General features: G+C 36.9%; 1 protein-coding gene across 1 annotated transcript in view; it reads left to right on the top strand.

Annotated features, from left to right (window-relative positions):
• Positions 1-16,934, top strand: part of si:dkey-12j5.1 (probable assembly chaperone of rpl4) — a 79,287-nt gene that overhangs the window by 45,132 nt on the left and 17,221 nt on the right. The window contains 3 exon segments of the mRNA XM_043261805.1: positions 9,565-9,618; positions 12,633-12,725; positions 12,727-12,747. Of these exon segments, the coding sequence (XP_043117740.1) occupies positions 9,565-9,618; positions 12,633-12,725; positions 12,727-12,747 (168 nt within the window).

The following is a 16,934-nucleotide window of genomic DNA, read 5'->3' as shown; positions in this document are numbered from 1 at the left end:
TATGCATTATTAAAAACAACTCTCAGACGCTCCGCTCATGCAGACAGCTCTTAGGAATACTGCCCGCTCACGCTTACAAATCAGAAATTTAGTCCGGTGCCTCAGCAAATCTAATCACATCCTGGGGATGCAGAACTTTGTCATAGAATATTGTATTCTGTTTGTTGCTCACTCCCTGTCTCATCTATAAAATGTTACATTTACTGGGCTTTCCCTGTTTTATGAATCAGTTTCCACCATTCTCCCAAATCATGATGTGGTCATTGCTGCAGTCTTAGTTGTCATACAGCAGGTTAATGATCTATTAATGGTAATGATCACTAAGTTATTGAAAATTCATATGCTTGATTCAGTATAGTTATGAGAGATGAGAGACTACATATTATATAATTTCATACATCATTTTAACAGTAAACCTCTGTGTGTTTGCCAAAAATAAGTTTTATTTTAATTTGATTAAAAATGAATAAATGTTTCTTGTCTTCCATTTGATTATCAGAGAAAATTAAACGCATAAGAATTTCTGGAAGAAAAAATGTATGGCCTTATTTGTTCAAAATGTTGAAATTGAAAGTTTTGGATTTTTTTTCATTGAAATAAATGGGGTTTTTTTTTATTACACAGAGATTAAAGTACCAAAAAGGTACTAATGTTTGATATATACTTGTTGGTACGTATTTCATGTGTCGCTAAAAAGTGCACCCAGGTATGTTTATGCAATGAGACCAGGCAGGTTAATGAATGAATGAATGAATGGCAGAGAGTTTTGTTTACTACATACACTAAAGCGTGTGTGACGCTCGCAGTGTTTTCAGCATCGTCTCGATGAGGACATAAATACTTAAACAACATCTAAAACAAAACTGCCCCGAGAGTTACTTCATGAGCATTATACAGTTTCATTTTAATAAAAGTTTTATTTTTTGTATTTGTATTTTATCATTAACTGTTCTACATTTTATGTTTTTGCTATGCATTCTATTTTGAATAATTGTTTTTAATCTCACAGCTAATGGAAATGTCAAAAAATTATTTGAATCTTTTTCCCTAAATGGTCCTGTTAATATGCTCACAATATCATTTGCAGTGAAAAGTGTTTTTAATTGAAAAATCCCAAATAGAAGAATTTGCACTACTATAGATACTATAAATAATAAATTGACTGAGATCACATTCAAGGAGTGTGAATCGTAGTGAAAGCTCATTATTTTGCCAGGCTTGTTCTTCAAACCCCCTCATCTTAATTTTGTGAATGGAGCAACATGCACAGGCATTTAACTCATCAGCTGTGGGAACTCTGTTGGGGGCACAATGATGACATCACTCACTTATCTTCAGTCACCGACATCATGCTGAGATGATATCACTAAGAGGTATTCGATCAGCACAGCTTCTCAGCGGGCAGTCGCTATGCCAACAGCGTTACGGTCTGAGCAACATCTTAACGAGCAGATCTTAATTACATTCAGACAGGCCCTACAGAGCCCGAGACACCTGCTGACCTCATAGAATGGGAAAAAGAGTGAGTGTGTGTGTTAGTGAGGGAATGAATCAAAGCGTTCTCAGCACTAATGAGAGTTTAGTAATGTCTGGCTTCAATAATTTGCTGCCACATCTGCTACCTGACAACCTGTCCTTAGTTTCTGATGTGTGTGTGCAGGTGGTTAACAAGCGTTCAGAATGACTTCTATGCTATGAGTGAATGGGAAGTTACGTCAGCACCTGGTGATTGTTCGTTTCTGAGCAGATGTGTTGAGAACCGTGAACCCAGAATGCATGTTATGCTAATTTCAAGTGAAATTCCAGAGTTTAGGATATTACTGCTTAAGGTTTTTCGATCTCAGAAGATGACAAATGGCAATAAATGTCAATGCAATGCCACTGTTGAACATGTTCATAAGACGCTTCCTAGCGACCAAATTGTGGATGAACAATTTTCTCCTGCAGGTGAGAGTTTTATGGTAAGCTGTATATTTTATTTCAACATAATTTTCTGCATTCTTGAGATGGGAGCCGTTTTCTACAGTGATCTGTCACGACACATTAAAGAGCCACAAAATAGTGTTTAAAAAAAAAAAAAAGTTGAGACTTTGTTTCATACCTGCTCTGTGGACATTCGTTTTTCTCATATGAAATAGGTACTTTCTCATAGGCAATTTTTTCTACATTATTTCGTTTTTATTTCAGAAAAAATTGAGCAAAAATATTTTACAAATTCACTTCTTGTTTTAACCTTTTTAAAGCAAATGAAATTCATAAACTGTATATTTCCCTCAGTTTCCTCATGCTCCACAAAATCAAGGTTGTAGATCTCAAACACGCTCTTGCAATTCAGAATTCCAACTTCAAGTGATGTTCTGTAGCGCTTTTAAAGTTGAATGTAACGCAGCATTATTAGGAATCAACTTAAAAATGGATACAAAGCCCCGAACGGTTTCATCACGGGAGAGGCCTTCCTGTATTATTGATAAGTCAACAGACAGATGGAGCACTGGGTCAGTCCAACATACTAATCCTTGTATCGATTTGTTTGGGACCTTGTACAGTGTGACTTCAGAGAGATGGAGTAAACATATTGTAGAGTTTGTTGTTAAAGTTTGAAAAATAGAGCAGTCTTTTTCTTTAGAACGTAGAGCTGTTGTTCAAGTTCAGTTGTGTGACATCTGCGGAAACTTTCTTCACAAACATCTATATCTGCAGCCTCCGTTCTTTCTTTAATTAAGTACCGTCCCCAAAGGCAGAGTCAGATATGTAGAATGTAGAAATAGGATTCCATAAGGATTATGTCTGATTACACCTGTGTGTGTAGAGCGATTCTTCGGCTTCTTTTCTTGCCCTGTCTGATTTAACGTCTGTACCCTGACCTTCACCGCTCGCAATCACTTCTTGAAAATCAATAGTGCTGCTGCGGCGGCGGTGGCGCTGACACACACCAAGAACAATCGTATGTAAGTAGACGCAAGAGAAAATGCCCAATCTCACCTTCAACTTTCTTAAACGTGTAGTAAAAAGCAATTTCACCTCTGTTAGAAGACAAGAAAAAGCGTCGCTCCTCCCTCTGTGAGCTCTCCACACGAGGCGATCTGTCAGAGCGCTCCTTCTTACGAAGCGTGTCATCATATCCAGAGCTCGTTTAAAACACTCTCCGAGACGATGAGCACAATGCGGCCCGTAGCCGGCCGCTGTTTCTCCTGACAGGCTGCCTCTGCGGCTCTGAAACAGACTGATGGGCCGGCATTGTTCTAAAGGTCATTTAGCAGAGCTGCGGTCTTCTCTGGCTAATGATGTCATAATGAGGGGCTGTGTGGGCCAGCGGTTAACAGAGTCAGACAATAGGCTTTTTCATTGCCAGGGGCAGCCTGGTGTGCCGCTAAAGAGACGACCGCATTAAACTTAAGTGAGCAATTTAGAATATAGTCTTCGTTTGTGGCAGATCTATATTTTATGATCGTCTCTATTTTTGGCCTTTATTAATTCTCTTAGTTCTTACACTGAACGAAAATTTGAACACAAATCCATTGTATTTTCTGGCCATTTGACATTTTAGTAGCTCACGCATGTCTTTTTTGAACAGTATGACTTGTGTCGTATTGCATCAGTTACTGAGAATTTGTAATGCTCATGTTTTGCAGCCTAATTAAGCCATTATTTCCACGTGTAAGTCATTTCTTCTCTACAGGAGCTGTTTACCTCAATCAGATCGATAGTGCAGTTACTGTAAAGGCTTCCTAAAATCTCAATCAATACCGTCAACTTTCAACACTTAACAGCCTGTTACATCATTAAACTCTTAATTACACACCGTTTAATCCCAACACTCTCCATTTTCATGTAAATAAAGTACACAACTCAAATCTGTTTTTCTGTGATTTGACCCTAAAGTGTTGCATTCCACTGGAATTTTGAACAGCCTAGAATATATTTGTTTGAATCTTTTCAAATACTTAGTTTAAGTTCAAAAATAAGTTTTAAAACTTGTCTGAAAACCCATTTAGACTAAAAGTGGAATTTAAAGCAACCAAGCAGTGTGTGTGTGTGTGTGTGTGTGTGTGTGTGTGTGTGTGCGCGTGCATGTGTATTCTGGTATATATTGTTTATAAGTACACATGTGCATTATAACATGGGTACTATAATATACATTTTTTTTATGAGAACACTTCTTGTGTCACTGTAAACCATATTGCTTCAAAACATTTTGAGTATTTTGAAATGTAAAAATGTATTGTGTGCATTCTCTTGTGCACGCTGTTGTAGGCTGGGTTTAAAGAAAATAGATTATACAAAAATAGATTATATTTATTTGGCATCTCAAAACAATTATTTTCCATGGTAGTCCATGGTGATATTATGGTGAGTAACTAATAACCTCATTTAAATTTCTGAATTTATACTTTTATTTGCCAAGTAGTCTGTTGGACATACTGTGTTTTTGTGCATGTTTTAACACAATGGGTTTATTAGTGTTATAATTAAAACTTTGAATTGAATTCAGAAAAACTAATGAACTATCAAGCCTTTCATTTATTGAGATAATTGTTGGATTTTGCTAGAGCTTGGTAAAACTTCAGCAGCTGAAAATTGGATGAAAATGTTAAATATCTACTTTGTCTGTGGGTAAAAAATGCTTAGGGTGCTTAAACTTAGTCAAAACAAGATTAGGTCAGCACTGGATCTCATTTAGAGGACTTGCTGACTAAACGCACTGAACGAACAAGACTGAAAACTCATTTTTTGGCAAACAGGAAAGGTCACTGAATGAATTTGAAGGACATTTTTTCTGTGAATGGGTTCAAAAGATTTTATTTAAAATTTAATTGCCTTCAAATGCATCTTTGAGAGACATTGTCATGCCCACAATCAAATCTTTTACACAGCTGGGATACTTTCATTTTGTTACACCATTTTTTCTTTGAAAGTGATGGATTATTAAAAATATTCTCTAGAATTGCAAAACTTCATGGTGCATCCTAGGATGCTTCATACTAAATCTTGAGGGTGAAAGTTTGCCAAAACTTAATTTAACAGATTTGTGGTTTATGACTAAGCTCTTGGTAATGTTTTATTAACATCAAAAGTAACTCTATAAACCTGAAGTTTTTAGTGTATATCTTTTTTTTTTTTTTTTTAAATAGCAGTGTGGTTGTAAGCCAATTTATGTTCAAAGTAAATATAACTTACACTTTGGACACATTATACATATACATTGTATATGGATGATGAATCATCTATAGTATGTCTATATAATGAATAAATATGGTAAAGTATTAGGACTTCTAGTGTGGCTAAGCACAAATGGATGTGCAATTTAGCACACAAAGAGAAACAGGCAAATAGGAAAAGAAAAAATGATAGGAGTTACTGAGGAGGCATAAGCAGGGGTTGAAAGAAAAAATAATCACTTTTCAATGAACAGGCCTCCTCCTGAGTGTGAACATATTAATATTAATGGCTGCATTCCTTTGATTCCCTGCTCACTCAGACAACACCTTTATTTGACCTGACAATTACAGCCCTACAAATACAATAGGGTTATTCAACATTTCTCTTTCACAGATTTTCATATTCAGGCCAACAAAAGAGGAGTTCAGAGAAAAGGTATTTATAAGAATTTAGGATAATTCTCCGTGAAAGGATGGATAAAAAAGTCTTGCCCCCATGTCGTTCTCAACCCATGTGACATACTTTTTCACTAGATCAGAACAGAAATGTTTGACATAAATTGCGGTTTTCATACAGTGCAAGTGAATGGTGACCACAGACTATCAAATGTAAGGTATATCATGCATTAGTCTGTACGCAGTATTTCAAGCCTTTTGAAGCCAAACAATAGCTTTGTTTGTAGATAAGGCTAAAGTCATTTATTTACAAGACTGATTTGTAAAATGCCATGGACTGATGTACAAAAAAATACTCCCAAAGCGTTAGGTGCAACAAATGTAGGGTGCTTCTCAAACAGAAGGCTGCATTCTAGTGAGGATGCGTTGTTCCTAGACAATTCCTTCTGTCTTTCTCAGCATTAAATGCTAGAATTAATTACTTTAACAATAATTAGAAGAACAATTCATATTAACATTTTACATATTATCTGATTTTCTTTGCAAAGTGGTGCAGGTTAAGACAAATGTCTTTGGTCATTATGTATTTTTTAGCATGATGTGATTTATTTAAAACCAAACACAAGAAAACATAATGCATTAGCGTAATATTTAATGAAATTGAACAAGCTCAATGATGTGTAGCAAATCAGCTCATTATGGAAATGTATATAAATAATTTGAATTAATTATGATGAATTGCAATTATTTATATCAGCTGCCAGTAGTAACTGTATCAGAATTACATCGCCATCAACTAATCTGTTCATTCAGTGAACATTCAGTATAAGTTCATATAAACTCTTAAAAGGATATTTTTGTGCCCACAGAAAATACTTTCTTACAATATCAAGGCATTAGAGCATGTAGCAAGGGTCAAAATTGTTAAGATTTGTGCATAAATGTTTCATTATCTAAACACTCACTCACATAACTAAGCACACAAGTATAAATACAGTCAGTAAGTAAAGCCATCCACCTGTAAACCATAAGCACCATTTATAAACGTTTAGTTAAATATATGATACTTGCATTGCCTCGTTGGTGAGGGTCCAGAGGCAGTCTCGGATGAAAGTCTTGATGGTTTCAAGTTTTGTTCTTCCAATTCCAGGTTTGAAGAGTGATGAATTCCAAAGATGTCCTTACTCTGATGATTAGAAGTTTCTTCTGAGGTAGAAAGTGGTAAGAGCTAAGGGATCTGAGATAGATCTGCTGATATTTAAGGATCTTTGGTTGAATGGAAAGTCAAGGCCGTAAGGTTTGCGAAAAAAAACTTAATGGTTGTAGAGGTGCTCAAATTCTCATCATCTCAGTGTCCAGCCGAACAGCAACCCGCTTTGCACATATTCACCAGCTACGAAGACGAGAAGTAGTCGAAAGAGACCAGAAAGTGGTCACCGAAGTGAGGCCTTTTGAAGTCTGTGAGGGTCACACCTCTTGTGGGTCAATGAGCCCATGGTGTCATGAATGTCATTTTCTTTGGGAAATGGAATGCAAAGGATTGTGAGCAATTGAAGGACCTGAAGGATAGACCTGATATATCCTTCAAAACAGGTCAAACGAAGGACATAATACAAAGAATTATATTGAGATTATATTGAGATGTCATTCAATGTACCTTTATGGTGTATCAGAGAAGCACCTGATTTCTGAAGTCTGATTTATAAATAAAGGACTCTTTTGAGCCCATTCTTTTGAGTGGATCCAAACAAAATTAAATCAGAAGTTACCACTGAATTAGTCTGATGTGAATCACCATTAAGTTATCATTTCTTCTAGAATTTGTGTAAAGTTGTGAAATCATATTACCACCCCTAAACACCAAATTAACATATGGCTTCAGAAGATAGTCTCCTTTCAATTTTGCTGTTTGCAAACAAAACTCATACTTTTAGTCCCTTTAAAGCTTTGCACATTATGTAGATGTAATCAAAAGGTATTACTTTTCCACAATTGCGTTGATTTTCTTTTAAATCTCTCTTGAGCATCTTCATCAGATAGACCGAGTTGACGTAGACACTGCCAGCGGCTGTACACCTCCACAGGGGCTCGGGAGCGTTACCAGCTCCTGGTCCGCCAGCTGCTGTCAGCCGTCCGTAATCGTGTATGTATCTAAGAAGCATTCAAGCAGATTTATGCATTCAATTTGAACTTCTTAAATGGAGAATCCCACGTACCCCATAGCGGTTTTCCTCCGGGCCGAGCATTTGACTTTATCCGTCCCTTTTATCTGTTGCTGAGAGCTTGGAGCCAGCATCGGCGAGTGATATGTGGCTAAGGAAAGAGAGCGAACATGAGCATCAATCCCTAAAGTAATTATCTCAGCTCCTCCTCATTCCAAAAGGCTAAATATAAGTGAAGTTTTTAGCTCCCAGTGGCAGCCATGTTGCCTTTGATAAACGGTGCGACTGTAAAATTCGGGTGCGAAAGCGAGTATGTGTGTATTCTGCCTTCACACAGCCTGGCTAGGAGTATAAATTCTCCTGCACGCAGTCCGTCTTTCTGCCATGCACAGTCGCTGGCACGCACACACAAAAGCAGATACAGATAGGCGGCGAGTGTGGTTTGTGCTAGATTGGAATTGTCAGAGGTGTCACATTAAATGTGCTATTATTAAGTCCAGGCTGAATTTTATGGCCTTGCAGGATCGTAAATTGGTTGGTCAGTCCCTTAAATTACGTATCCATCGAGCGATGTGCTCTATCCGTCCTCACTTTTCTCTGGCTTTACTTTCTCTTTCTCTCTTTCTCCCCCTCCCTATCAGCGCGTGCATTACACGAGCTTGATCTTGACTCTGTGGCCCTGGTTGAAATGGATGGCGTGAGTGTGACGGGACGAGAGGAGAGAGGGATGCTGAGAGTGGCTGACATCTGAGTTCAAAGAGGCTTTCGGGGTCATCGTGGCCCTCGGCCAAAGCCATGACCCTCCTGAGGGAATAACAAAAGAGCCTGTCTCAGTATATCGATCAGGAGAAACTTACAAGGAGCTTTAGTGCGTTTCTAAAAGTTGGGAAATCTAAAAATCGCACTCTGTAACAGATCTGAATGCTTTTGTGGAGGAGAAATCTGCACTTGTTATTGTGAATCAGAAAATCAATGTACGGTATTAGCTTGGGTTACATTGTACGGTCACGATTCATAAGCGCTGTGCAGCTGATTACAGCTCTCATCTGTATTTGATGTGAAGCTCAAGGACTTTGAGATGAAGTGTCTTAATGGCCCAATATTTGGCTTTAACTGACCTTGTCTATCAGCTCTTGATCTTATGTATTGATGACGCTTAATTAAAACACACTCTGGATGAATGGGTTAAGCTGATAGGCAGAGGCTGACAGCGGATAGATCAATAACACCGATCAGGAAATGAAGATCTCAGGCTCTCAAAGGAGAGATAAAGATGGTGTTTAACAAATTAACGTAAGAACTGAGGTGATAAAGCAGTAAAAAAATCATTAAATTATAAGCACTTTTCTCTCCCTTGAGAACCGGCTAGCACAGCACAGTTAACACTTAATTAATAATCAGCAAAAAGAGTGCTGTTGACCATAAGCCAAAAATAAACAGACTGTACTGATGCAGTTCTTATACTTTTACTGTGATTTGATTATCAGTAAATCGAGGAAAAAATACTGTGAGATTTCCAAATAAACTTATTTTTAAGACCATTATAATTCTTTGCTCTGTGGCACACAATTCTCATTACCATATAGCAAAAAAGTTTTATTTAAATTTAAATTTCAAAATGTGACCATTATGTATAATTTATCCTGATTTAATAAAAAATTACCATTTAAAATAATGGAATATGCTTGATGTATTCTGGGCGTTGTGTTTAATGACATCTAACTGCAGTTTCCTTTTATGCGAGAGTAATTTTTGAGCAGCGGAGGAAGTATTTGGACTTAAAAAGCGGTTCACTTTCTAATTACATGTCATATTTCAGTAAATGAAAAGCTGTTTTCTTTTTCCAGATGGCCACAGAGGTGTTGGAGGATCTTCTGGAGGAGGATGACGAGGTTGTGGAGGTGTGTGTTAAGTTTCTTTTTTAAATGGTAAAAGTGCTTTCATTCATTTGTAAATAGTTTGATTAATCTAAATAAATAATACCGTGATTAAATGATTTCAAGTTAAAAACGAAAATAAATGGCTTATTATAACATATAAGGTGTTTTTTAGTTTTTGTATTATTAGGCCCATCTTACCTGCTCTACCTCGTAGGATGTTTGACACCAGCATTTGATGCATTACTCACTGTCTGAAACTGGATTAATAATATATAGCCCTGTATCCTGCTGAAACAGTAGTTTGTTTGTGCAAAAGTGCTTTGGTCTTCACTTTACATTATTAGCTATGGAAATTACACAGTGCTGAAACTGAGATTCTGAGACATCGCATTTTGACAGACCAGCATACACACACACACACACACACACACACACACACACACACATTGGTATATGGTTTATATGGTCTCTCCATATACATAACGGCTTATATTTGGGAGAAACTGTATTTTCTATCCCTTTACCCTAACCCTACCTCTCAAAGAAAACTACTGGCGTTTTTGAATAACACACTAATGTTTCAAAACCACCAAAAGCACAAAAAGCATTATTAAACTAGAAAGCATTCTGATCTTTTCTTCAGAGCTGATTAAAAATAACTTATACAGTACAAACAAAGTCTTGAGAGTTGATGCATAGTTAATGAGCAAAAGTGAAGCCAATACATTATTCAAAATGTGAATATGAAACTTATGACATTTAAAATATTTGATTTCATTTTAGTTTGTTTAGATTTTTATCACCAGATCTATTAGCCATTTAAAACAATCCTTTATGTTGGAATCTGAACTGGACCATTAAATTCCTTTGATTCCCATCCTTAGTTTATGCAATGAGTCTGGTGTGTACACAAACATACACAAACACACACACACACTCTCTCTCTTTCTCTCTAATAGATATCTGACAGATTGAGAGCACTTACAGAGTGTTCTGAACATTCAGCTCAGGAGAATCAGAGAGTGTGAAAGAGAAAGAGACAGAGAGAGTGGGAGTGAGAGATGTTTGAACTCTCTGTGGTGTGTTATTGAGACATCAGAGGAGGGTATAGAGTGTAACAGTAGGTGATAAAGTGAAGAGCACTTCAATACAGCACAACAAAAACATGCACACACACCCTTTCCCACAGCCCATTTGCGTCTGACTTCTCATTTTTCAGGGTACAAACATAGCTGCCCGATTGTTTGTTTCTCCCTCTCTTGCAAAATAAGGTTATTTTAATCCTGCCTGAAATCAAATATTTATAGCTCTGAAAGAGTGCACAGGAAGTGCTTTAGGTTTGTTTTGTTAATTACTAGTGGCTGACTGACTGTCTCTGCCTACTTTTATGTATGTACTGAGGGTGAGAGTGGGGTAAGCTGTGCCAGATTTTACCTTATTTAACTCAGATCGGTGTTTCCAGACCATGATCCTGGTGTAACTGCACAATTAAAATCAATAGGGAATATGGAAATGATTTACATTTCAAATGAAAATATGAATAGACTTTAGAATGAGTTATACATTAGTATGCCAATTTATTTATTCAGTTATTTTCTGTTTATTGCACATTATAAAAGATTTTGGTAACCAAAAAATTTGCATATAGTGCAAAATATTTAGTAAAGCCACAGACTAGGGCTGCCCTCGACTAAGGAGTTATTTTCTGGTCAACAGCTGTTAGTTGAACCATGCATTTATTAATAAACCATGTAAATCATTATAATGTGCATTTATTTGCTTATAACCCAATAAATGCTTAAAAATCTAATCAAATCAAAACAAAACAAACAAACAAAAAAACACAGTAGGGAGGCTGCATTAACATTTTAATCATTATAAATTCTATCGTTTCATAAAAATCTATGTCAGTTTTATTTCTTAGTTTTTTCAGGTTTCCAAACATACAACAAAAGCAAACAAAAGACACTGTAGTAAAACCATGTGCTTCCACAGCTTAAATATTATACTGTATCTTTAAACATCACCATCCTATTCTCTTAAAGAGACACCATGTTAAATATTAAACACATAGTTCTGAAACATAATATTGACAACAAATTTATCAAATAAACACAGAGAAATATAATATTATTAAACATAAAATAAGCAAATATGGCCTTAACAATGACGTATTGATAAACTAGTGATTTCTTTGTTATTGGATATTTGTCAAGTAAAGCAAGCATACATGGAGTTGTGGAGTTTCTCGCTCAAATTCAGAAAGTATGCTCAAAAAGGACATTTTAAGAGCGAGTGACCGCTCTGGTGCCTCCATCTTTCCTGCAATTTTGCACGCTGCTATCCAGTTTTTTTTTTAATCATAAGCGACTAATAATATTTTGGTCAACCAAGCCAATGTTAGTTGACTATTAGGGATCAGCCCTACCACAGACAAAGGTTAATCCTAAAAGAATTTGGTTTTAAAACACCAAAATGTATTATAAATTGTCAATAAGTAATTTAGTTTTTATTCTTTTGCTAACTAATCAACATTTTTGTATGTTTAAACACACACACACATACACACAGAGAGAGTGTGTGTATATATATGTGTATATGCACATACCGAGTGTGTGTGTGTGTGTGTGTTTTTATACAAAATTCATTTTTATGTTATATATGTACACTGTAAAAATAATATCTGTGGTTGCTGGAATTCTACCATAAAAAAATACAACAACGTTTTTGGTTTTTATAATGTAAATATACCATCCTATTAAAGTACTGAAATCTGTTTTATACCTTTGAAATACACTGATAACCACCAAATGCATGTGGTGATGAGGAAGTCACATGGTGAACCAAAACCCATCAAAGGCAGTTTTAAAGACTAACATTTATAGCAGGTGCTCAGTGTCATTCCCGCAAACACTTTAATCACCATCACGGTGAGAAGCATTAAACCAAAATATTTCTCTGTTAAAATCACGATCATATTTTGCAGTGTATTTTTGTTTTATGCACTTATGTATTTGTATTTTCTCCTGTTTCAGGTTTGGTATCTGTTAGGATGGCTGCTTTATTTGCAGCTGGACAAACAAGACTTGACAAACAACGGTGTGAACTTCAGAAAATCAGCTTGGGCATTACCTTAGCAAGGCCAAAAAGGTAAAGCTCACACACATACACACACTGTTCTTTTGGAAATGATGAGGCCATCTGATTTCATCTTGGCGTAGTTTTCATTCTCCCCCACATACAGTGCGCAGACACACACACACACACACACACACACACACATTTTCTACCTGGCTGATTTCTCCACTCCTCCCTTGGTCCCTTCTCATTTTTTCCATCTGTCATGGCTCTCTCAGCATGCCGTCAGCTCTTTTTCTACTGTGAAATTTCTCAAACTCTGCTGGTGTCCGAGTGCTATAGAAATGGAAAATGAAAGGCAAAGTTCGAAAGAAAACGAGAGCGGGAATAGCTTGCAGGTTGAGCTATCACAATACCTATAGGTTTTTTTTTTTTTTTTTTTACAAAACCCTGTCCTTTCTTCTTTCTCTTTCTCCTCCTCGTTTCCATCTCGTCCTCAGGCTTTTCACTGTTACTGGACTTTGTTTCTCTCAGAAAAAACCTTTGGTCACCACATGTAGTTCTTTTGTACCTCCTCCATTGCTTTTCTCTCTCTAAGTCTTGCTCGCTCTCTGATGGATCTGTCATAATTCACCCTTCATTTCCTCTACTTCACCTTGCAACCTCTCGTCCATGGATGTACACCTGTAATCTCACATATTCCTGTAAATGAAAACTGGATGTCTTTTCTTGAGACTCTAAAACATAGACTTTCATTGCTTAACGTTATTGCAGAATGCACTATTCATAGGTAGTTATGGCCAGCCAATAGGAAAACAGGAGAAATCTATCTTTGTACTCGTGATATCGATCCTAGTGGCTTTTCAAGGGCTCAGACATGTAAACCTTCAAATTAAAACAGCCAGGCGAGGCGTAATACAAACTCTGCCCCTGTCTCAGCACCCAGCACTGTCTTTGTTTTAACCTCACTAATAAAGTAAAAGTTACAGTTATGGATATACAAATGGATAAAGGCACATAAAAAACGAATATACATATTAAAGACAACTGACCGAATGAATATAACAATAATAAAAAGCTCTGTGATAATGAGAGATCTTTATCTTTAATATAGCGTAGTTTGGATTTTTTTGGTTTTGCTTTTAAGTAAATATAATTATACAATAAATAATGAACCTATTCTCTTTTATTTGAGGGTCATTTAAGAGCATCTCTGCATATGCATAATGTTGAAAGACTTCATAAGGTCTTTGGAGTTTACAGTTTAAATCTGTTAAGAGTCTTTATTTGTGCTGCTTTATAAATTTTTTAAAGGAAATTTAAGAGTAAAAAATTAGTTCATGGGCACAAAATATGTAAATAAGACCTGAAAGTCACGCTCTTGGCTTTGGTTCAGACTTGTGAATATTTAATTACGTTCGCTAACGTCTCAATTATTCATCTGCTCTTTAATCAGTGCCCCATATTGGCCAAGCTTTTTGTTAGCTGTGTCATTAATATGGCCATAATAAAGCAAACAGTAATTATTTATTAATTAGCCTTTTTAGAAGGTCATCTCTCTGCACTATGTGAAATATACTGCCAGCTATGAATGAGTTGGCAGCTTATTGCTTAGTATTAAAAGTGATAACCTTCTTCCGGTTTGATAATGAGGGGTTGAGACGACGCGATGTGTCTACGCTCCGCGTTATTTCATGTAATCTCATCAGAATACACCTGATTTTAACAGCAGATTGGAAAGTTTTTATACTTGTGAAACTTTACATCGTCGAAATAATCGCAAAATGAGTAAATCAACGAGGACAGGCGGCAAAACTCAACATGCACAGACTTGTCAAGAAAGCAGCAAAATGGCAGATAGCGGATCCGCATCCCCTCAACTTACAACCGAATCTCTAGTCAAGGAGCTCGAAAGGTTCAGAAAGGACATGACTAGAGAATTCGTTACACTTCTAAACAGCTCTCTGGAACCAATCCGGTCTTCAATTGAATCGATAGGTGCGACCCTGACAACGCAAGCAGCTACGATCAGTGAGATGGAAGCGGGCCTATCGGAGCACAGCGACCAGTTAACTCGACTCGAACATAATGTCAGCACTCTTCAAACGAAGATGACAATTATGGAAAAAGAGAATACGGCGCTTAAGGCTAGCATAGAAGATCTGATCTCTCGCTCGAAGCGCCAAAATATACGAATCATTGGCCTTCCGGAGGGTATTGAAGGAAGGAATGCAAGGGAGTTTGCGACTAACCTGCTTTCTGAACTTCTTGGCGACTGTCTAGCAGAACCACCTGAGTTGGATCGTGTACATCGCAGCCTCCGACCCAAACCTCGCGCGGGCGAACCTCCACGACCGCTGATTGTCAGATTTCATCGTTACATCATCAAAGATTCGGTCATGACATGGGCTAAAGCGCAGAGAGACCTCTCTTACAAGGATCACAAGATCAAAATGTATGAGGACTTTAGCACAGAGACGGCGAGAAACGGGCGGCTTTCAACAAAGTGAAGAGCCTTTTCTACAAACGAGGAGTTCGGTTTGGAATGCTGTACCCTGCGCGCCTTCGAGTGAGCTGCAACGGCGTGGAACGGATCTTTGATTCTCCTGAAGCAGCAGAGTCGTTCTATCATCAGAACTTTACAGACTAACTCTGGAACTATAGACTAAACTGTATTGCCGCGATGGAAGGATGACTTTAACAGGTACAGTTTATACCATGGTTCTTCGAGATAATGCTTCCAGTTAAAGCTCTCGTTCTATTGCAATTACGTCCGGATACGTTATTAATATGTTTAAGATTTACGTTTCTCATGTATCACTAAAATTTAACAAGGTGTAAATTTAAGTTTTTGGATGAACAATTCTCGTAGTTAGTGGTTAATCGGTGGTGTAAATGGGTGTTCTGGCATCTCGTCATGTTCAAAAGACGAGCTTCAGAGTTGTAAGTATAGTAGGTTTTTCTTTTTTTCTCTTTTTCTTTCTTCTTTTCTTTTGTTTTTGTTGTTTCCCTTTCTATTCTTCACTCACCTATTCATGTGTCTCAAAGATCTTTTCGCTCATTTTATCATTTTCATTATTATCATCATTATGTGCTGTTTTTCTCCAACAACAAATGAGTGTTCCTAAAGTTAAAGTGGAGGGCTTACTTGCAATACTATCAGATTTGTTACCTGGAGCGTGAGAGGCCTTGGTGGTCAAATTAAAAGATCAAGAGTTTTCTCGCATTTAAAAAGTATGTCTACGGATATTGCCTTTTTACAGGAAACTCACCTCAAGATGTGTGATCAGAACAGATTACGTAAACCATGGATTGGTCAGGTTTTTCACTCAAATTTTAATAGTAAATCTAGAGTAGTACTGCCATTGTAATACACAAACGTATAAAGTTTGTCCCAAACAGTGTAATCTCTGATCCTGGTGGGCGTTACGTAATAGTATCAGGTACTCTATATCAGACCCCTGTTATATTAGTAAGCGTTTATGCCCCTAATTTTGATAACCGGCCTTTATGACTACACTATATTCCCACTTTCCAAATTTAGATACTCACCACCTTATTTTGGCGGGGATCTTAATTGCACAATTAGTCCGAATTTGGACCGTTCTCAGCCAAGGATATCAGCTCCTAGTTCAATGTCTAGGACCTTTTCATCTGTAATGGATCAGTTGGGGTGTGTAGATCCTGGCGATTTCTCAATCCAACTGCAAAAGATTTTTCTTTCTTTTGAATGTCCATCATGTATATTCACGTATTGATTATTTTTTTATAGATAAAGCTTTTTATCTTTAGTCAAATCTACAGAATATTCTGCAATAATTATCTCAGACCATGCCCCACACATTTTGGATCTCGTTCCCTCAAAATTCTTGTAAACATGCTGGAAATTGGAAGCTCAATAGCAGGTTATTGGCTGACAAAGAATTTTGTGAATATATTTCTAAGAATATAGATTTTTTTGGACACCAACAAATCTGAGTCTGTGTCGCCATCACTGCTATGGGAAACATTCAAAGCATACATACGAGGAAGGATAATCTCTTTAATGCATATTGGACCAAATGCAGAAAAATTAAAACAGCAGAAACTAATTGATAAAATTTTAGAGTTGGACAGATCAAATGCCAGGTCACCAAACACGGCTTTAGAGACGGAGCGGCTTAAACTACAAACTGAATTTGACTTACTGACAACCAATAAGGCAGAATTTCTGCTAAATCGAACAAGAGCAACATACTATGAACATGGAGAGAGAGCTA

This window comes from Puntigrus tetrazona, chromosome 16 (genome assembly GCF_018831695.1).
Source record: "Puntigrus tetrazona isolate hp1 chromosome 16, ASM1883169v1, whole genome shotgun sequence".
NCBI classification, from domain to species: Eukaryota; Metazoa; Chordata; class Actinopteri; order Cypriniformes; family Cyprinidae; genus Puntigrus; species Puntigrus tetrazona.
This window is presented reverse-complemented; position numbering and strand designations above follow the sequence as displayed.